The sequence below is a fragment of the Anolis sagrei genome, chromosome 3 (assembly GCF_037176765.1).
Source record: "Anolis sagrei isolate rAnoSag1 chromosome 3, rAnoSag1.mat, whole genome shotgun sequence".
NCBI classification, from domain to species: domain Eukaryota; kingdom Metazoa; phylum Chordata; class Lepidosauria; order Squamata; family Dactyloidae; genus Anolis; species Anolis sagrei.
Genome location: NC_090023.1, coordinates 136,624,280 through 136,647,083, shown reverse-complemented (window position 1 = coordinate 136,647,083; position 22,804 = coordinate 136,624,280). Strand labels below are relative to the sequence as shown.

The following is a 22,804-nucleotide window of genomic DNA, read 5'->3' as shown; positions in this document are numbered from 1 at the left end:
TTGGGTATGGTCTGCATACCGTATATACTCATGCATAAGTCAAGCTCGAGTAACTTGGGGGCAAAAATGTGAATTTTGATATGACCCGCATAAAACTCAAAGGTAATTCTACAGAAATGGGATCTTTCAATGACACCTTAGGCTAATGCTGCCATTTTCCCATCCAATCATTCAAACAAGCTGTAAGCAGCACTGTGGTGGAAAGAGTAGAGTGCTTTTTTAAGGTTCTCCCAGAACAAAGTAAGCTTCCCTTTTTGAAGACTTACACATGGGCATATACAGGCAGCCTCCAAGTTATGAACAAGATTTTGTGAGGTTATCAATTTACAGTAATATAAGATGATCTTCTGTTAAACCAATAAAGTGATTATATTAAGACAACAGTTCTCTTTCCCTGTTTTCTTTCCATCTGTCCTTGTAGATAAATTTAGAGTCCATACTATTTACAGAGTTTAATGTGCCAGAATGTGTACTACCTTAGTGTTGTTGGGGGAAATTTACCCTAAAATATAGCAGAGCATCCAAAAACAAACAAGATACAAAAAATTGAGCATCAGCTCACAGTATGTGAAGTGTGAAGTGCCGTGTGATGTGGCTGTAAAGAATTCAGAACTTAGGAAGCAAACATGCAGAGTACTATCTTTAAAAATCACAAAAAAATTATTTACAATAATAAGAACTAACTACATTTCTTCATAGTAAATAACTGGGCCTGAGCTACCCTAGCACCCATCTTTTCTAAGGTTTCAAGAGAGGAAAAAACTCAATCACTACATCTCACTGATACACACAGAGAGAGAGAGAGAGAGAGAGAGAGAGATCTCAAAGCACACAGCACATACTCCCCATACTAAAGTGTAAAAAGGCAGAAGGCAGATTCAAAAAGCTTGCACTAGAAAAGTATCCATTTTAAACAATCAATCGGAATGAGAGCAGAAAGAGAGAAGAGAGAAGAAAAAGATGCATTCCCAACTGTCATTCAGGAGACACTAGCTTGGGCACCCAATGATGCCCGGTTATTTGAAAAAAGCATTGTTTGTTTTTGGGTGTTAGGTATTCTCAGTTTGGTGTAGGTGAACAACAATTCCCAAAATCAAGGGTCAATCCTCCCCAAACTCTGCCAGTATTTAGAGTTAGCCATTTTGGGTCTCTGCGCCAAATTTGGTCCAGTCTGGCTGTAGTGCTTCTGGATAAGACTGAACTACAGCTCAGAGATTCCAAAGGAAATCAACCCAAAACCCTGCATGTATTCACTGTTGGCCATGTTGGTTCTGTGCACCAAGTTTGGTCCAGATCCATTGTCAGTTGGGTTTTGTGCTTTCTCGATGAGGGTGAACTATAACTCCCAGATTCCCGGGGCTACCTTCCCAAAACATCTGTCAGTATTTACAGTTGGCCATTTTGAGTCTGTGTGTCATGTTTGCTCCAGATCTATCATTAGCTGGGTTCAGTGGGGGTTCTGAGTGCTAAGGGGGAGGTCCAGGGCCATCGTTGGTTGGGTCCAGAGTGCTCTTTGATTGCAGGTGAACTATACATCCCAGTATGTACAACTCCAAAAACATTCAGGCCAATTCCCCTCCAGTATTCACATGTGAGCATCTCAGGTATGCATACTAAGTTTGGTCCAGATGCATCCCTGTTTGGATTCATAGTGCACTCTGGATGTAGCTGAACTACAACTCCTCTAAATTCCTCCAATGACCTATGTTTTTTCTTGATCATGGGGGTTCTGTGGGCCAAGTTAGTTCCAGGTCCATTGTTGGTCGAGTTCAGAGTGCTCTTGGATTGCAGGTGAACTATAAATCCCAGTACCTACAACAGCTATAAATCTATGTGAATTCCCCCTAAATCCCTCCAGTACATTCTGTTGGTCATAGGGGTTCTGTATGCAAAATATGGTCCAGGTCCATTGTCAGTGGGGGTCACAGTTCTGTGTCTTGTTGTAGGATGAACTGCAACTTCCATCCTGTGGAGTCAGTCCCCCAACCTCCCACAAGAATGTTCAGTTGCTGATCACTTCCTCTGTTTGCTGTGTGCTATAGGAAAAGGTTAAGGGAGAGGCAGTGGGTGGGGTCATGCAAAGGGTTATGGGAGATGCAGTGGGTGGGGGCATGCAAATGAGAGAGAAGGGAATCTGGGAGGTGTCTTTGGTGGAGGACAAACATAAAATCTAGGCTGAAATGCTCTCTGTATGAAAGCCTTCACTTGGGTGGTGGGCAGGATGATGTTAGTGGAGGACATTGGCAGGGCTCCTGGACATGTTCATGGTAACCTGCAATGTCAGTTTTGAGAGGGCCATGGGTGTCTTCTGCTCAGTGAGAACTATAGCCTGTGTGTGGAGGCAGGACTCTGACTGTAAGCAGACGTCCTTGCCTCGTACACACATACACACATTGTGTATAGATAGATAGATGGGGGAAGGCAAACCCTTTGTCTGTACTAAACTAAGTAACTGCTCATCGTTGAGGACTTGAGACTTGGGCAGTGTGGGGTTTAATTCCAACAAGTATAACCATAACTTGATGCATAACTGTACATCCCCCCCCCCAAACATTATTTTTATAACAATACATCTAATGTTGCATATACTTGTTTTTGAAGTAAGGTTTTATATAGCTTACTATATCTACATATTTTCTTTTAATAGGTACCTGTCAGATGAAGGAATTGAAGCTTGCACAAATTCATCTGACAAAGTCAACATAAATGACATTATCCTGATTGCACTTAATGTAAGTAGCATTTATTAACTTTTCAAACTATTATTCTAAATTTCAGCTGCCATTCATTGTGACCATTCATTCATTAGTTAAATGGTAACAGTACAAAAGGTGGTACTGTATCTATCAAATGTACTAGGGGGGGAAACTAGAAATAATTAAGCCAATCCAGAAGAGTCAAAGTTTATATGTTTGGTTTAACGATAAAATTAGTATTAGTTTAGGAGCCTGAATGCAGTATTTTCTGTACTGTTTACCGTGTATATTTTTGCCTTCATATATGTTAAGACAGATCAAGTTTCTAATACAAATTTAACATCCCTTATCTGGATTTCTGAAATACTCAAAAATTGTGCACATGAGTGGCTGAGATAGCTGCTTTCTCATAGTTCAATGTACCCAAACTCCGTGTCATGCACAAAATTATTTACAATATTGTACAATATTGTATTCAGGTTATGGTTATAAGGTGTAAAGTAAGATCTCCATGTCTGGATGCATTCCCAGCCGGACTCTGATTACCTGAAACTGCAGCTGCAACTGAACACCTTTAAATTACCTCATTTTTGATCTGAATATATCTTAGAGTTGCCTTGAAGGACTTACAAATTCATAAAGATGCAGGCTCTCTAGGGGTTTGGTGAGTCCTTCAGGGCAACACTGTGGTAACTTCTGGAGGACCTTGCAAGTTCTAGAAAAACACCACATTTTTCTGAGTGTAGATAAATGAAATTTCAGATATGGGATACAAGGATCTGAATGTATATGAAGCATACATGAATGTTACGCTTATCTGTGTAAGTATGGGTCTTCTAAAATTTGGGAGTGGGGAAAAGCCCCCAGGAATCTAAAACATTTCTGGTTCCAAGGCTTTTTAGTAGGGATATTCAACTTGAATTATTCTTCTAACCACAGTACAATTATCTTTGTCTTTGATATTCTGGAGTTTGGCTGGGAAAATGTGTTTTTCCATGATATTATTGAAGTGGAAATGACAGATTTAAACTTAACTGTTTAAAGTCATAGAACAATAGAAACTTCTGTCTGACCATGTTTTTGCTTTTCAAAACAATTGTTCTCAGTCCTGAGTACATTTCCCTCAGTAATTCTTAGGGCAACCAATGTCCGAAATTTCTCTGGAGACTTGTACTCCTGCTCCTATTATTTTAAAGTTATTTCAATACTTATTTAATTTGTGGTTGCTGATGCTTTATTTCGATGTGGTACACAGAAGCAGAATTCTAAAGCCTATGGAGACTTCATTGTCTCCATAGGATGAGTATGAATTCAGATAAGCATATACTACTGTTACATAGCATTCTATTGGAGTGTCTGCAGAGAACAACATGAACAGGAGAGATCTTTTTTTTTGGGGGGGGGGTCTTCTCTGGGCTCCCAAGACATCATTTAGTGTTCATTGTATATCACTTAAAGCCAGGGAAGGAGCCATGCGTTTTTGGGTTGCTTGCACATGCTGAAAAGCTGTTTATGTGGCCTTGAAGAAAGGGCTCAAATCAGAGGATAGAACATAAACTTATCCACAAAATAATTTCAAGGCTCTGCTTGCTAGCAGAGGTCTTGGGATCTAGTTCTGTAACATTGTCAGATGCACTTATGCAACCCCACATACATATTTTCAGTAACAATTGAAAAAAGCAGAAGTTTTATTTTAAAAATATACAGATATTTTCAGCAGTAGAGTAGATGTGAAAAACTTTCACAGTCTTATTGGTATTTCTATAAGTTCTCAAGGAGAGGATAAGAAGCCATGTTTAAACTCCAGCAGTGCTGTGGTTACTATTTTTAAAATTAAAACAAAAATACAGTTTTGGCCAACTTCTCTGTGTTTAGAATAATATTAGACTGAAAACAAAAATATGAAATGTGAACGATTTTATGTTATTATAGCCCATCTGGCACTAAATGCTTTTCTAAAGACAGAGTATCATTTAGATGTGTTTGGTGTGCTAACTCCTACAGGTTTGACCTCTAATTACAAATACATAACCCATTAACCCAGTGGTTCTCAACCTGTGGTCCCCAGGCGTTTGGGCCTACAACTCCCAAAAATCCCAACCAGTTTACCAGCTGTTAGGATTTCTAGGAGTTGAAAGTCAAAACATCTGGGGACCCACAGGTTGAGAACCACTGCACTAACCCATTTTGAGTCTCCTTTGTGGAGAGAACAAGTGGGGTATAAATAAACATTATCATCATCATCATCATCATTATGAAATTCAGGCCTGAATACATTACTTGTCTTTCAAATTTAACATGTCCCTGCTTACATAGGGACCTGTTTAAAAGATTCACTCACTTGTGAAAGTTGGGGGTATAATGGCATAATTTCTTTATTTAAAAAATACTAATTCACAGCCAAAGTATTAATTTTTTTAAAAAAAATAGAAATAAAAATTTCTATTTTGACTAATACTAATACAGTGTCATAAAACACTACGTTAAAATATTAGTCACTGACTAAAACACAAAAGCACACCTGAAAAAGTTGAGGATTTACTATAACCATAACTAGATATTATTGTATCACTAAATGTCTTTTTTGCTCAAAAAGTGTGTACACAGTTTTCAGGTTTTTTTTTTTTAAAAAATTCAAATAGTTTATTATTTAGGTTGGCAGTTTGGGCTAATTCAGTCACTTAATCCATTGTCTCGTTACTAGTTATTGTGTAAAAGTGATATGCAGAATGCAAAAGAAAGAGGGAAAAATGAAATGTTCATACCCGTATTTGCTGGATTTTAATACTCACCTTTTTTTACTAAATCACTTTCTCAAAATGAGAATGCACATTAGATTAACGTAATATGGTAAATACTTTTCTGGATTTCAGGGTTTTGAAAATTGATGTACCCATTAGATTCTGTGGTGCATTATACTCAAGTAAATATGGTAGTACAAATACATCTGTCCACCAAACCCACCTCCACCCATGACTTCTGCACCACTCAATGTGAAACTAATATCTCATTTAAAACACATATCTTTATATTAATAAATTCCCCTCGCGGCTACTTTAAAGTCTACATTTATTTTCCTTTCTAAAAATTCAAATGAAAGCCTCAATTTTCTAACTAAATCTTCATTATTTCCTCCATGAATACAATTGGAGAGTTTGGCCATTTAACTGTAGTTTAATCATTTTCCCCTCCAGTCCTTTATAAGTAACTCTTTCCCCTCTTCCCTCCATGATTTTGCTATTATTAATCTTGCAGCAATTAAACTACGTCTTCTTTATTAATTATTCCACAAAATAAACCTAAGAGATGCATTTCTGGGTTTTACTTAACCTTTTTAGTAATTAGGTTATTTGTTTCTTTACTTACCCCTTTCCAGAATTTTGGAGATGTAAAAGAGAGAAAGATACTTTCTTCCACACTTGGTGGACTTGTAGCCTGATAAAAACTTTTGTTGTTAGTGTTTCAATCCATTTGCAAGTTGGAGCAAACACCATTCTTGCTGTTATTATCATATATTGGAGGAGTAGGTCATATTTATTATCCCATTCTGTAGCCATAATGCCCATTTCTGATAGCATTGCAAAGTCTATTTTTAAATTCATTTGGATTAATGGATAAATCTCAGACAAATAACCGTTTATTTTCTTACATGTGGAGCCCCCCTGTGGCACAGTGGGTTAAACCACTGAGCTACTGAACTTGCTGACCGAAAGGTTGCCAGTTCGAATCCGGGGAACGGGATAATTTCCCGCTGTTAGCCCCAGCTTCTGCCAACCTAGCAGTTCAAAAACATGCAAATGTGAGTGGATCAATAGGTACTGCTCCGGCAGGAAGGTAATGGCGCTCCATGCAGTCATGCCGGCCACATGACCTTGGAGAGGTCTACGAACAACGCCAGCTCATCGGCTTAGAAATAGAGATAAGAGCCAACCTCCAGAGTCAGACACGACTAGACTTAATATCAGGGAAAAACCTTTATATATTTATATATATTTTTGACAGCTTATTTGGGGTTAGATACCATTTCATACATGTTTTCTTTTGAATTTGATGCCCAAATTTTGGGCCTACCATATCATGTAATCTTTTACAGGTTCATCCTACTTATAGTTTCGAGAGATATTTGTACACTTTTAAATCATTGTTACATAGTATTGGATAAAACTTATTTTCCCCAGTCTCTATGGCTAGAGCTCTCTTGAATAAATCTATCCTAGATTTGTAGATTAGCGAACAAGTTAAGATCTTTGCCGTCCTTGAAAAGCATCTGTCTTGAGACATTTGCTTTGTCTGTTACAAAGGAATAGGTTATTACCTTATTGTTTCTAATGACAAACTACATAATAATAATAATATTATATCTTTATTTATACCCCGCCACCATCTCCCCGTTGGGGACTCAGAGCGGCTTACATGGGGCCAAGCCCAGACAACATTACAATGAAATGAAACACAAACATAAACGACAATCAACATCATCATCAAAATTACATTGGAAGAAAAAAAACATGTTTTTTTTTCCTCCTGGTTTTATCTTGGGAAACAGTATTAACACTATTTTTTATTTTAAATGTAGACAGACTTAAGAGCCATTGGAAAGAAGTTCCTCCCTAATGACATCAATGGTGGAAAGGTGGAAAAGGTAACACAATTTATTGTTGCTATACTTGTAGTTGTGTACTTGGGCTATTCCGCTATTCTCAACAAGTAGGTTGGACTTTCTCTGTGTCTTTTTGTCCTGGCCTAGTTCACCAAAGTCCCACCCATGTTCTTCTCCACGGAATCTCCTGACAGTTATTTGAAGCCAGATATCTAGTTTTTTATTATTATTTATTGCTTCCTATCACTTGGCATAGCCTGGCACACTGTTAGCACAGGTATGGCTTTAAAGTGATCAAGGCTATTAACCCATTTAAGCTAGTTTGAAGTAAACGTTTTATCTCAACTATTGATGTAAGTTTATCAGAAAAATCTTAAATACATAAAGACATATAGTATATATGGTATAAACAGCTCCTATTTTCCACCTGATGATTTATCATATAGTTATTGAAATGGCACCAAAACAGTTTTTTTCCAAATAATATAGCACTGTGTACTTGAAGATATTTCAATTATGCTTTTATATGAATGTTTGTTTGAGTTTTCCATTATACACACACACACACACACACACACACACACATATATATATACTCATCCTGTTAGAAGCAAATTGACATTACAATTATAATACATAAAAAACCACAAACAAAGTTAAAAACTTGGCATTATACTAAATTTCCTTTGACCAGAAGCTGGTCATGTCAATTGCCTCTGGTGTCACTGTAAGGAAGTCCTCCATTGTGCATGAGGCAGGGATCAGGCTGCATTGTAGTAAGTGATTTGTGGTTTGTTCTTCTCCACATACGCATGTCATGGACTCCACTTTGTAGCTCCATTTCTTAAGATTGGCTCTGCATCTCTTGGTATCAGAGCATAGTTTGTTCAGTACCTTCCAAGTTGCCCAGTCTTCTGTATGACCAGGAGGGAGTTTTTCATCTGACTCTTGCTTGCTGTGGTGTTCCTACAAGTATTTCTGTAGATCAGTGGTTGCCAACTTTTGGTCTTCCAGGTGTTTGGGACATCACCTCCCTGAAATCCCAGTCATCATACCAGCTGTTAAGAATTGAGGGAGCTGAAGTCCAAAACACCTGGAAGATCAGAGGTTGGCAACTACTGCTGTAGATCTTAGAAAAGTATTTATTGATTTAAGATGCTGGCATGCTGTCTGATATCTGAACAGAGGATGGGCTGGAGATGTCAATGCCTTGGACCTTTCTTTACTGGCTACTTCCCCACAAATATCAGGTGGTGCAATACCAGCTAAACAGTATCATTTCTCCAACAGCGTAGGGCATAGACATCCTGTGATAATGCGGCATGTCTCATTAAGAGCCACATCCACTGTTTTAACGTAGTGAGATGTATTCCACACTGGACATGCATATTCAGCAACAGAGTAGCAAAGCACCAGGGCATATGTCTTCACTGAGTCTGATTGTGATCCCCAAGTTGTGCTAGTCAGCTTTCGTATAATATTATTTTCAGCACCCACTTTTTGCTTTATAATGAAGCAGTGCTTCTTGTAAGTTAGAGCACGTTTAGAGTAACTCCCAGGTATTTTGGTGTGTTGCAGTGCTCTAGTCGGTTTCCTTCCCAGGTAATCCTCAGAGATTATTATCAATGTATAATAATCAAAATTTGGATAAATGTAATTTCCTCATACATATATAATAAGCTTTCCTCTATGCAGCGGTTCCCTACCTGTGGTCCTCCAGGTGTTTTGTTTTTTTGGACTTTAGTTCCCACAATTCCTTTAGTTCCCTTTACAGTTCCTGGTAAACTGGCTGGAATTTCCGGGAGTTGGAGTCCCAAGCATCTGTAAGACCAAATGTTTGGAACTACTGCTCTATAGGATAAAGGTTGGGAAACATTAGAAATACAGTTTTTCATAGAGCTGAGAAGCATGAGTTACAAACCTCAGCCACAAGATGGCCGTGTTTCATTATGTTTGAAAAGAATGTCTATATATATATATAGAGAGAGAGAGAGAGAACAGCAGACCACATTGTAAATAGAGTTAAAACGTGCAAATCATATTCATTTGAAGATAAAAGGGAAATGTAATTTTCAATTTGAACCATTTACATACATTTGGAATTAATTTGAACTATCTTCAATTAGCACTTTTCATGACACTTTTAGTTTATATGAACAAATAAATTAAGATGAACTATCTTGGTCTTTCCTGCGACACACATATGTTTGTGTAGTAAAGTTTTGGAACTGAGCTAATAAAATTGTTGGGTTATGAAGTAAATGTTGAAACACAGTATCTGGGTAAGTCCTTGGAGTGGAGGAGTTGCATAGGGAAACTTTGAACTGAGATACACTATTAATTTCCAGGTTGATTTTATATTTTGCGCATCTGTGGATATAAGATGAAGATGAGCACTTTGACAGTGAGACCCAGAATGTGAGCAAAACAAATATTTTGGCAGACCCAAGAATTTGATTGTTTTTATGAAATGTTGACTCTGCTTTCTTCTTTAGAGTACATGCTTCAAAGGGCTTTGGAAAGCTGTCAGGTTCAAAGACAGTTTCCTTGAGCCATGGTAAGAAGTAGTGATGTTTGAAAGAGAGTCCAGATTACACCATGTAACACAATTTTTGTTCCTGGGTTATAAATGTCATTTTCTAATACATTCTATCATAAAAACATGAAAAAGGTTTATTAAACTGCAAAAACCTTTTTGCGGTCTGCAAATTAAAAGGTTTAAAATGGCATATTTGCATTAGGAAAATTACAAAGGCAGTGCATAGACTGAAGGAAATAATAGTATTATCCTCCACCACAAAACCGAAGTTTCTGGAGTATAACTACTTTCAAAGTCAGTACTGCACAATTAAACAGGAAACAACACTTTCAAATTAGAAAAAGAAAATATTTCAAATTTTGTTACATAATGTTACTTTTCTATATATAGGACTAGTTTTTCAGTTGTTTGGATCTTATCCAAGTACACAAAGGTTAATTCAGATATGTTTTACGAAAACTGGGCCATATCCATAGCTAGGCAATACTGGCAATATTATATCCATAGATGAACAATACCCAAAGCTGATAATAAAAATGTTTTCCCTAGCATGACAATGCAACCTAAGAGTTTTAGGCATTCATTCATTCAATCAATCATTTCAAAAGTCAATGAGAGCAAGAGTTCTTCTTTTCAGTCAAGTGTATCTAATTCTTCCTTGTGTATGTGATTCCTGGATTGCTGCTTTAATGTTTTCTAAGTCTCAGATTGATTGAAGCAGTGTTTTGTTCACCTGGAAATGATAGACCCATTCTGGCCATAAAGAAGTAGTTGTCATTGAAGGTCTAGGTGCTAACATATTAAAAACTCTTTGTTGCACCATAAAACTGTCTGGACTTGACTTTGGCCAATTGTAGAGGACCTCTAAGGCTTAAATATACTTGTTATTCCCAGCTAAAGTGCATGCATTGAATCAATTATAACTTGGCAAATCAATATTTGTGTCAATTCCATTGATTCAGTCCTTCTACTCTAGTTGGCTTTAGGAATTGGATTTAGGCCTAAGGGCTGCTTGGAATTCTGAAGGCTTCACATTGTTGTTTTTTTCTCTCCATTTGGAAAATGTTTATGTGTATAACAAAACAGTTTTCCTTAGGATTTATCTTTGTTTATGGTTGGAAAGAGTTCTATATTAACCTTGGCAGTGACTTTGTTAAAAAACACAATGTCTTGGGAAGGTAGGGCAAGGTAGGCTTGTGGTTACTTGACAGAATCCATTCCTATGGTGGTACCCAAAATAGAGCAGAACAAATAAATACTTTTGTCCTTCATCTTCACAGCTAGAAGGTCCCTGTGTTCTGCAGATCCAAAAAGTTCGCAATATAGCTGCACCAAAGGACAATGAGGAATCTCAGGCTGCTCCCAGAATGCTGCGCTTGCAGATGACGGATGGGCACACAACCTGCACTGCGATAGAATATAATTACATGTCAAAAATAAGGTAAGCAGTGTTTGTTTTTGCTTTACAGTGACTTAACCACACTTTACAGGTTAGACATCTCAAAATAGAATTCAGCATATAAAACATATTTGTGTTTATTAGAAATTCTGGAGGTGAAATTTTGTTCTTGAAATGACATTTTTTTGAATAAAATCTTTTTACAACCTTTTTTCATTTCTGTTATGTTTCTCCAAGAATATCATTGGTTCATCTGTATAGAACAGTGGTTCTCAACCTCTGGGTCCCCAGGTGTTTTGGCCTACAACTCCCAGAAATCTCAACCAGTTTACCAGCTATTAGGATTTCTGGGAGTTGAAGGCCAAAACATCTGGGGACCTACAGGTTGAGAACCACTGGTATAGAAATACACAAGTACATTGTGAAGTACTTTGTGAAGGACATTTAAAAAATAATAATTGAATTACAAAGCCTTAGGATCAACATATTAAATGTATATTTGTTCACATTCCTCTGGCAACTTTGTGACAGAGTTTAGGGAATTATATAGAATTTGATATAGGGCACTAACAGTAGACTGGTTCTATTTAGTGTGTAAAATGGAGTGAATTTCATTACTACCATTATGCTGTTTTCATAAACCCTACTTGAATAGGATTGGTATTAATTGATATTTAATTTTTTGAGGGTGTGCAGAAAAAGAGAGAATGCTTCTTGACAAATATGAAGGTGCTCATAAATCATTCTCTCAAAAAGAGGGTAATGTTAATGAGATTTTTTTTTTGTTCTGTGTGAATTTATAGTTCTTCAAGTTTCTTACTAAGGTATCATGTTTGAATCTATGTGAGTTTGACACACGTAACCTAGTCAATGTAGCATCTTTCTGGATTGAGATGGGAGCCCAAGTTCTTGATCCTTTTCTTGCCATTTTTGACTAATGCTGGAAACCATGTGGAAAAAATTGGCATAGCTTCCTCAGCAGCCTATGCTGAGTCTCAGCAGCCTATGGAGTGCTGTCAAAATGAGTTTTGTAGCTCTGGATTCTCACTTGGCAGAGAAAATGCTGTGTGATGCATATTGTCACTGTGGGAATAGATAGGAGTGAGAGCAGTAATCAAACACTGCCATTCCTACTGCAGATCAACATAAGAGATATCAAGGTAGACCAAAGTTTGGAAATGTGTTGTCTCTTTTCTCAGAGAACAATCACAGAACTATTTTGGCCTCTTTCTTACAGCACTTGCTTTGATCCTATTCTTTTCATTCCAGTTTTAAAAGCCTGACAAGAGATACCCAACGAAATAGCATTGATATACAGTTGTCTTTCAAAATGATAGATCTCTCTCTTCCTTTCTTTTGCTTACAAAAGTGTACTTTTAAATCCTCAGGTTCTGCTATTTTGTTGTTTTTAATTAACAGCTTCGGGATTTTGTCTTCTTTTGGATTATTTTCCTTTTTTGGGCTGCAGTTCAGTTCATCAGGTTTATAAAGTGTCATCCTGAGCTACATGGTTGCAAGGGAAATGGGGAGAGTGAATTGAGATGTCAGAGAGAACTTTATGCACATAAAGAAAGCACAAAAAATGACAAATTATCTAGGGGTAGCCATGTTGACTGTTCGCCAAAACAAAATATAATCCACCAAAGAGTGATGTGTAACAAAATGCAGAAAACACACAATGTAAGCTTTCAAAGCTCTCCTGGCTTCTTGTGTTTATAACACACAGTCAAGGTCTAAATCAGTAGTTCGCAACCTGTGGTCCATGGACAATCAGTGGTCTGCAAAAAAGAAAATGTGGTCAGCGACCTCACTATTACTATACCATTGCCTCAAAACCACGCAGCAATGAGAGCGACTGGCCTCACAAAACCTTACATTGCCAAGGCAATGAGGATGTTGGGAGAGGCTGACTACCCACAAAAGATTACTATTACCACATCAGCTCTAGATTATTAAATATGGTTTTCTGTGGGTGAGCAGATGGTGGCTACTGGAAGGCATGTGTTCTGTATCAGAAACTAGAACTGATGTGGTCTATCCAATGCAGTTTTCTAAATCAGCACCCCAAATAACCAGACCAAATCTAAAGTTGGCCAAAAACTGATTTGTAACTCTTTTGGATTGGAGAGTCGCCCCTGGTCAAAAAAGGTCTAAATCCTCTGTATTTCATTTCTTTCTAACCCCACTATTTATTTCATTGCATTAATTCTCAACTGTGCACTTCATGTAACTAATAAGTGAATTGGAAGTTAGTACTGAAGCAGTTTTGAAGCTATTAGTTGTTTTTGCTTCAACATGATTCTTTATCTGGATATGTCTTGATTAAATATGGTCTCTTTCTTTTTTTAATTCTAAATAACTAATATTTTTCCTACATAAAAAAATCGAGGCCTAGTTATAAGATTTAAATTACTTAATGTATTCCCCAACTCTCAGACACACTTTCCAAATTTAGTTTCCAGAATAAACCCCAAAGGAAGAAACAAAAAAAAAAAACCACCAGACCTTACAAAGAGATGAAATGTAAGAAAACAGTGGCATAGAGGCTGGAAAACAACCACAATATACCTAATTTGGGGTCAGGACACACAGTTTAAGAAGCAGTGTTCTAGATTTGCACAGATACTAGCCAAGGAGTATTGAAAATTGAGTTACTGACTTTTACATTTTTGGTTTGAGTTTTTAACTTGGACCAACATCAATCACTGCAGCCAAAAGTAGATTACAAGTTTCCTATTTCGCTGATCCCATTTAGATAATATAGGTATTGTTTAGGGTTCTGCTTTTTCCCATTACAGTATGGCTTATTTCTGAATCCCTAGATTTCATGGAAAGGGTCTATGCTTTTATTCCTGCAAGACCACAGGTGTTCATATCCTACTGCAATTCCATTGAGCAAAGCATCTCACTTTTGGAAGGTTATGTGTACAATAACATCCTAATTCTATATATTTCATGTGGTGTTCATCTGTTTTCAAGAACGGGATTAGTTCACGCCCAGATAATCCTGAATTTGAACATCAGTTTTGAAGTGATTGAGAGTTGATTTTCTTAATTTATTCTGTCAGTTTGATAGATGAGTATAACAGCTGCAATCTGACAACATAATGATTGATATTTTGTAGATGTTGCAGCCTTGAAACTGCAGTTTATGTTTACCTTTATTGACACTGAACAATGGATACACTTGATAAAGTGTAAAGTAAAACATGTTCTCAAGGAGTGCTGTCAGAAGCAATCTGGAGATGGATTCTTAAGCCTCTTGCATAAAGCGATAGCACTGGGCTGTACATCTTCTCTTGTCTTCTGGCTGCATCCTAAAATACAGATACAGGTTCTATATAGCTACAGTGAATTCTTTCTGGTGATGATATAACAAATTACTGTGAAAATATTTTATGTTTCTGCACAACTGGAAAAGTGCTGTAATTCACATTTTTGAGCAAGTTAAGTAATTGAGAAACTTGAGTGCATATAAGATGATTTGGAATAACATATCTTTAATAACACTGTATTGTGTTGTCCAATTAACTTGTGAATACTTTTCCTATGTGTAGCCTGAACACGCCACCTGGAACAAAAATTAAATTGCTGGGAATCGTGGAAGTGAAAAATGGCTTCCTTCTTCTGGATGAAAGCAACACGGTGATTCTTGGAGGTGAAGTGGAACATCTTATAGAAAAATGGGAGTTGCAAAGGGTGAGGTAACATGATGCTTTCCTTATCTTAAGCTGAATGAGAAATTTCAGATAGCTTTTAAAATATATTTAAATGATATATTGTGGTACAGTAAAAAAAAAAAATTAGAAAGACCTACCTATTATTAAAAAGCATGATAAGTGATCATGAATACAGTGAAACCAGTGCTAAGCATAGGGCCCAGAGAACAAATGAATGAAAATGATACATTCAGAAATAGACTGCCTAGGAAAAGCAACACAGAGTAATAACCAATAGCTACGTAAGAGTCATTTTAGAAGAATAATCAGAAATATGTAAAGTACAATCAGTGTAATAATGTAGAAATGCAAATAAAATGGATGAACATCACCATATCAGCTGTTCTAAAATGTGCATACACACATTCCAGTCAATTGAATACGTAGTTCAATAGTGTAAGAATATGAAACAACAAACAATATTGTGAGTAGGATACGTAACAGTCATTCAGTCTGCATTTGTGTAATCATTTTAAGCCATCAGTATGATGTTAAATACATTATTGAAAAAGGTAGATAAAAAGCATAGGTTTCAAGCCTGATTCCTTAATATAGTGATAAATACCAGCGCCTGAAAAAAGTAGCTGAATATTATAGCTTTAAAATCCAAAGCTGTGAATAATATACTCATACATCCCACAAGAAATAAGCATCTTTGTTTCGGCTATGGTTTACCAGCCTGATATTTAAGACAGTTTAATCCAAAGTCTGTGTGCTACCTTCCATTACTACTGCTAAAAATCTTCTGTTCTTAAAGCAAAACAGGCATTTTAAAAGGTAAAAGTCACATTTTGAACTATTTTAGTGCTTCCAATCACTTCTGTTTTCTAAATAAAGTTTTTGTAAAAAAAATAATAATTCAAAGATAGTGAGGCATACATCAGATGACAAGATGGGATTAACTGGTCCCTGGATCTGCCATTTTTTTCACTTAATATCATTGTTCACTTCTGTCTTGGATACAATTTAAATTCTCAGACATTTTAAGCCCATTTTTTTCTGGAAAAATTAGTGGGAAATGGGTTTACTGTGGAATATTTCCTTTCAAATGGTGCATAAAATATTTAGTGCCTCCATTATTTCTAAAAACGGTGTATACAACACTGAAATCCCTAGTCTTGGTTTCCATTTCATAGAATCATGGAGTTGAAAGAAACCTCATGAGGCATCCAGTTCAACTCCCTGCCAAGAAGCAAGAAAATCACATTCATAACACCCTGAATAGATGGCCATCCATCCTCTGTTTAAAAGCCTCCAAAGAAGGAGCCTCCACCCCACTCCAGGGCAGAGAGTCCCACTGCTGAACAGCTCTCACAGTTAGGAAGTTCTTCCTGATGTGCAGGTGGAATCGTCTTTCCTGTAGTTTGAAGCCATTGTTTCGCGTACTAGTCTCCAGAGCTGCACAAAACGAGCTTGCTCCCTCCTCCCTATGACTTTGCTTCACATATTTATACATGGTCATTATGTCTCCTAAGCCTTCTCTTCTGCAGGCTAAACATGCCCAGCTCTTTAAGCTGCTCCTCATAGGGCTTGCTCTCCAGACCCTTGATCATTTTTGTCACCCTTCTCGAGACACATTTCAGCTTGTCGACATCTCCCTTCAATTGTGGTTCCCAGAACTGGTCACAGTATTCCAGATGTGGTCTGACCAAGGCAGAATAGAGGGGTAGCATGACTTCCCTGGATGTCGACACTATACTCCTATTTATGCAGGCCAAAATCCCATTGGCTTTTTTAGCTGCTGCTCCACAGAAAATCAAAACTGCTCCCTTGTAGTTCAGGTAATTCATGCTTGTAGGTCAGTCTCCAACAAAACAATAACATTAATGCTCTACTTTTAATATGTCAAATAGTGGTTTAATAATAATAATAATAATAATAATAATAATAATAATAATAACAACAACAACTGTATTGGTACCCTGCTACCATCTCCCCAAGGGACTCGGTACAGCTTACATGAGGCCAAGCCCACAATACATCAATAAACGAAGGCAATAACAAATAATCAATACAAAACAGTTATAATAAAACTCAAAAACAAAAAATACACAATAAGCAATAAACAGTAACAATAACATACAAGCATTTAAAAACCTGTGGCCAGACCAAATGTAATAACTAAAATTTAAAATAATGCTGGGCATGAACTAAGTAGGGTAAACTAGGATAGGGTTTTCAAGAAAGATGAGGGTGTGCAGACAATGCCAAAATAAATCACACATGGTGCGTTTTATTTGTTCTTAAAGAAACTAAGTAACTTAAAATCTCTAAAGGGTGCTAATATACATTTTTCATTATTATTTTGAAATAAAACACTATGGCTTTGTCATGTTCTGAAAATTCTACATCTCTGATCTAGATATTTGATGTAGTTCTGAAACAATAATTAAACTCCACAATAAAGATAATTGTGTTGAAGTTACAAGCTGAGATTAAATGATTCTGTAATTGTATGTTGAGAGCACAGGGTCTGTGTTGTATTCTGATTCTGAGAACTTGCTAAATTATTTCAGGTTAGCCATTAAACTGAGTATCCTCCAAAATAGCAATATAGGAATAATAACTACTAACATGAGGTAATACATGTTGACTGATTTGATCTTTTGAAATCACTATTGATCATAATGGTCACCATGATCAAGAGCTGAAGATGACAGTACATAACATTATTTACCCCGGAAATGCAATTTAGTTATTTATGTAAATAAAATTTGTTCACTAACTCTGTATCTTGCTCCTTTCCCCATATTTTAGAAGATACACCAGTACTGCTATTGTTCACAGATAACAACCTAGCATAAGAGAGAATTCTATCTTATGGATTGCAAGCCTTGTTCTACTGGTTTGTCTTTCCCAAACAAGATAAGATTCAGAAAAAGAAAAACCCAGTAAACCAAGTCTGAAAATTCTTGTTTGTCAGACTCAGTACTAAGCTTTCGCTACCTGATCAGTTTTGGTTAATGTACTCATTTCCGTGTGAAGTAATCAAGACTGACTGACATCCTGTTCAAAAGAAAGCAGCCAGAATACTCTGCAGTTCTGGTTTATTAAATGAGGTCACCGAATTATGCTGATTAAACTTTTGAGATGGAGAAGTTATTAGTATATCTTGCTGTCTAGCACTGACTTATGTTTTTTGGGCACTGCCTTTGAACTGCTATATCCCCATGTGTAAATAGAGTTGTTCTACAACTGTATGCTCCGCATAGAGTCTAGTTTGCATCCTAAATTTAATTCAATCCACAACACTTTTTATTGTAAAATTACCATATGGCTTTCTTTAAAGAAATGAACTGTCGGTTTTCCAATCTGAAAAGCCGTAGTTATTTTGATTGCTTGGGAGGTCTTCATTCTCTCTTTGGATGTTTCAGTGTTTATATGAAACATCTGTGAGAAAGGGAGAACAGGTCTTGAGAAATATGCATGAAACATCTGTGGCCCAAATAAACCTCATAAATAAGTTGGTAGGTACAGGGAATGGTAGGTAGGAGGGGAAAAACTTTCTCATACCTCTTACTGCAGTATTGAAACAATGCCAAGGCTGTTCAGGTTTTTTTCTTGCCAGTTAATGAAAACATTGCTTCATTTTACAGAGCTTATCAAAACACAACAGAAGTAACATAGGAACAGAAGGTGGACCTCCTCCCTTTGTGCCTTTTGGGCAGGTATGGTGGATTTTTTAGTAGACTTTAATCTATGTAATATAACTTTTAAAACTAGTATTAGTTTTGAACAGTGACATTAGTTCAATGTAGTATTACTTTGAAACAATACAAATTATTGTTATTTTGGTTTTAACTCGGTTGTTATTCTAGGATATCAACCGAGTTCTAGGATATTCTAGGATATGTTCCCGAGTTACAGATATCTGACTTACAAATGACTCATAGTTAAGAATGGGGGTGAGACAACAGGAAGTGAGAGAAATCTACTTTTAGGAAGGGAAATCCATTTCTGAAAGTGTTATTATGTAGAAAGGATGTCTCCAATGAAGCCTTCTCAACAATCCTTGTTTCCTCAAGCCAGCTTTTTTAAAAAAAGAAAATCCAATTATTACAGGAGCAAAAAGTGAGGCAAAATCTTCTGAACAGAGGCTCAGTTAGCAAAACAAATGTTATGGGGGTGTTAACCCCTATACTTCCCAAAGTGTGTGTGTGTGTGTGTAGTTATTGTTAAAAATATACCTGTTCTGACTTACATACAAATTCAACTTCAGAACAAACCTACAGAGCCTGTCTTGTCTGTAACCCAAGGACTGCCTGTATAAAGGGTTAAGCAAAGCTACAAATGCCACAGTATTCAACATTTCTGTAGAAGAAACATGGACTCTCTGAAATCTACAGTTTTCATTTAGAGCATGACACAGTTTGAAATTCCACTGTCACATCTGTTTGTGGTTTTTCACAACAAAAATACCACAGAGTCCTACTTCAATACCAGAGTCTTATTGAGCAAATGGGCTTATTAACAAAAGACCATCCTCATAAATGCACAACACAGTAACTTATCAGCAGCAGTGTGAACCAGCACCAGTAGCCCAAAATGATAAAAAGAATTTGTATTGAAATAATATAGTTGCACTATTTACAATAACAAGGTTTCCACAACACAAATAAAGTCCTTTATACTTATTTGCTTCCATGCTGGGCTTCTTCCTCATGCAGATAAACAGCTTTGCTCTCATAGAGCCTCCTCTCATAACAAACTTACACTGGCGCTTCCCGCAGTAGCCTTTTACACACAGCAGCCTTTATACTGGAGCTTTACACATGAGACTTTATACACGAGGCCTTCAACCTGGAGCGTCTTTCACCAAAGCTTCTCAGAGACATAAGGCCTACCTCACACAGAGGCTTCTCTCACAGACGAAGGCCTACCTCACACCGTTAGGCCTTTCTTCCACAGACGAAGGCCTTTCTCCCACTAAGGTTTATTTACCTCTGACCGATGGCTACGAAGCTACAGGCACACCTGCTTAGATAGAACTGCAGCTTTTGCTGAGTCATTGCATTCATTTAACCCTTTCAGTGCTTGACTCACATTTTTGTAGTTAAAAATACCTAGTTACTTTTTAATATTTCTGACAAGCCTCTCATATGAGCTGCTGACATTCATTCTCTTCTTGCCTTGGCTGAAAGATATAGTCCTTCTCTTTTCCTCTGTCTGCACTCCTCATAGAGGAAGTCTCATATGTTGTTATTTTCTTTTCCAGGTGGCTAAGCTTTTACTATTTTGTTTTTGTTTTGTTTTGTTTTTTCAAATTACAGATCCACCTTGATTTCGGGTGGCTTCTTAATCCTCCCATACAGCTCTTGCCTTCCAAAAAAGGAATATATATTTCCTCATCTAATAACATGATTGGGTGTTGGAAACATTAATTGGATATCCTTATGAACCTTGTGAGGGCAAATTGCGCCTCCACTCCAATCATTATTTAAAAAAAAAAATACTCCCAGTACAGTTGCCCCGCTATATCCCCAACAGTGAAAATGTTGTGGTTCACTGGATCTTCTTTTTTCTCAAATGTTAATCCATGCATGTTAATCCATGCAAATTTCCAAGAATGAATTATATTGCCTTCTTAGAAGAATCAGCTTTAATTGAAAACAGCTATTCAGGTGAACATTTTCATCCAAGCTAGGGGCAGAATTTAGACAACTTAAAAATCCTCTTTTCCCAAGTTCCATATACTATACATTGTAGAGTGCATTGTCTGCAGGTTACTTTTTGTATTTTCCGTGCAGATAAGATGGTATCTTCTCTGTCATGTCTATGGCATCCAGTGAAGAAACCTCTGGGGTGGCAGCACAGGGTCATCTTTCTTACAGCTCTAAAGGTCTCTGGTTTGGCATCTGCTGAAGCAGATTTTGAGCAAAGAATTCTCCAGTGCCTTATACAACCCAGAATCAATCATCTTGTTCTCTCCCTTGTTCCTTGCCTTGTATAGAAAGAACAGAGAATGTATTTAACTGTGAATGTTCCTATGGCTTTTTCAGATATATTGGGGGAAGGGCTTTCCCTGCCAACTAACTCATCTGCCTGTCTATTTTCTTGATGAGAACCATAAACTTGTGTAGGAAGCAGTTGAATTCCAACACACATGTCTTGGTCATTGTTTTGCAATCAATTAAATGACAATGAACAAGTTTATAGATTCTGCTACAGGCAAAGATACCAGCAAAGAGTAAACCACATAAATCACACCTCCCATCTGCCCCAAATTTAACAAGCAGTCTGGCACAGAAAGAATATTCTTTCTCCTCTGTGGGCAATTTTTGGACAATAGAAACAGCAGAAAAAAGACTGAAAAGTGTCCTCTCAGAATTCAGAAGTAGCTAAATACCCCAATTGGAAGCCGGTGTCTACTTCTCATCATTACCTTCCTTATAGTGGAGGTTGAGCAACTTGTAATCGTCATGTGTGTTTGTAGTCATGAAAAAATACCCAGTTTGTTATGGTTTTTGCCATTCATCTTTGTCAATCCAAGAGGTAAATAATTTTAATCAGAAGGTGAAAGAAACATGGACTAATTGGGCTGTTTGGGCTTCCAAAGTGTTCTGGTTCTGTGAACTGCATAGTATTGAGTTAAAATCCAACTTTTATAAGTTTCTGGCAAGTATTTTAAAACTACTTCCCCATTTTTAGAGATGTGCATCGCAGCTGCAAGTGGACAGCAGGGAGCTGGATCGGAGAAAAACTCTGCAAGTGACAAGTGTGGCTAAGCCTGCTGGAGACAATGATGAATTTGAAAAACAACGAACAGCTGCTATTGCCGAAGTAGCAAAAAGCAAAGAGGTTAGAATAAATGGTTGTATCAGTATTGGAGGTTCTTGTGGTTTTTATTGTTGTTTTAATCTAGGAAGGAGCCGTAATGAAAGGTTATGTCTATAGCTGCATTTTCCTCTATTAGTGTGAAGGAAGAGATGTGAAGTTAGCGGCTATGGTCCAATGAGGTAAATTATCCAGGGAAAGGAAAGTGTTTCTAATGTAGTTTGGGAGTTTGGTATTAGGAATGACAGAAAAGGAGAACATCCAGTACTTTAAATGTACACAAATATATTGTGTTTATACATATGTGGTATTTTGTCATTTAAATGAATAAAAACAGCTGTATTTGTTCTTGAAAAATGTCTTTAATTTTCCCTCAATACCAGTACTTCTTTTCCTAAGGGAAAATGGGAAGATGATTTAATTATTCAGGTTATGTACACATACTCACGCATCAGCTAAAAAAAACTTCAAAGATTGTAGTGTATGTATGTGCTTCATCTACACTGCCATATAATGCAGTTTGAATGAATTATATGGTTGGTGTAGACACATATAATGCAGTTCAATGCAGTTGAATTGCTTTATATGAACCTACACTGGCCATATGGTGCAGATTCAGACTGCATTATGTAGCAGTGTAAATGGGGCCATAGACAATGTCTTGTTAGCTCTAAGATATGTTGGGTTGCTGTGAGTTTTCCGGGCTGTGTGGCCATATTCCAGAACCATTCTGTCCTGACATTTCACCCACATATATGGCAGGTCTGTGAGGTTTATATATCTGGAATGTCCAGGGACATTCCACAGATTTATAAACCTCAGTTGCCTAGTTTTCCACCTCACAACCTCTGAGGATACCTGCCATAGATGTGGGCGAAACATCAGGAGAGAATGCTTCTGGAACATGGCCATACAGCTCGGAAAATTCACAGCAACCCAGTGATTCTGGTCATGAAACCCTTCAACAACATACTCTTAAGATGTGTTGTTTAGACAGTGTGTGTCACCTGGCCTCTTAGATGGAATATATCAGAAAGAACACATGTCAAATTGTATGAAGAAAACTAGTTTTGTTAA

General features: G+C 37.0%; 1 protein-coding gene across 2 annotated transcripts in view; it reads left to right on the top strand.

Annotated features, from left to right (window-relative positions):
- TDRD3 (tudor domain containing 3) overlaps positions 1-22,804 on the top strand; it is an 82,177-nt gene that overhangs the window by 18,757 nt on the left and 40,616 nt on the right. For both annotated transcript variants that reach the window (XR_009631069.2, XM_060769385.2), the window contains exons 2-7: positions 2,648-2,732; positions 7,273-7,338; positions 11,116-11,276; positions 14,792-14,933; positions 18,550-18,621; positions 21,602-21,751. Coding sequence is in view for 1 of the 2 variants with exons in the window: in XM_060769385.2 (XP_060625368.2) it covers positions 2,648-2,732; positions 7,273-7,338; positions 11,116-11,276; positions 14,792-14,933; positions 18,550-18,621; positions 21,602-21,751 (676 nt within the window). In the remaining variant the exon portion in view is untranslated. The remainder of the gene's footprint in view (positions 1-2,647; positions 2,733-7,272; positions 7,339-11,115; positions 11,277-14,791; positions 14,934-18,549; positions 18,622-21,601; positions 21,752-22,804) is intronic.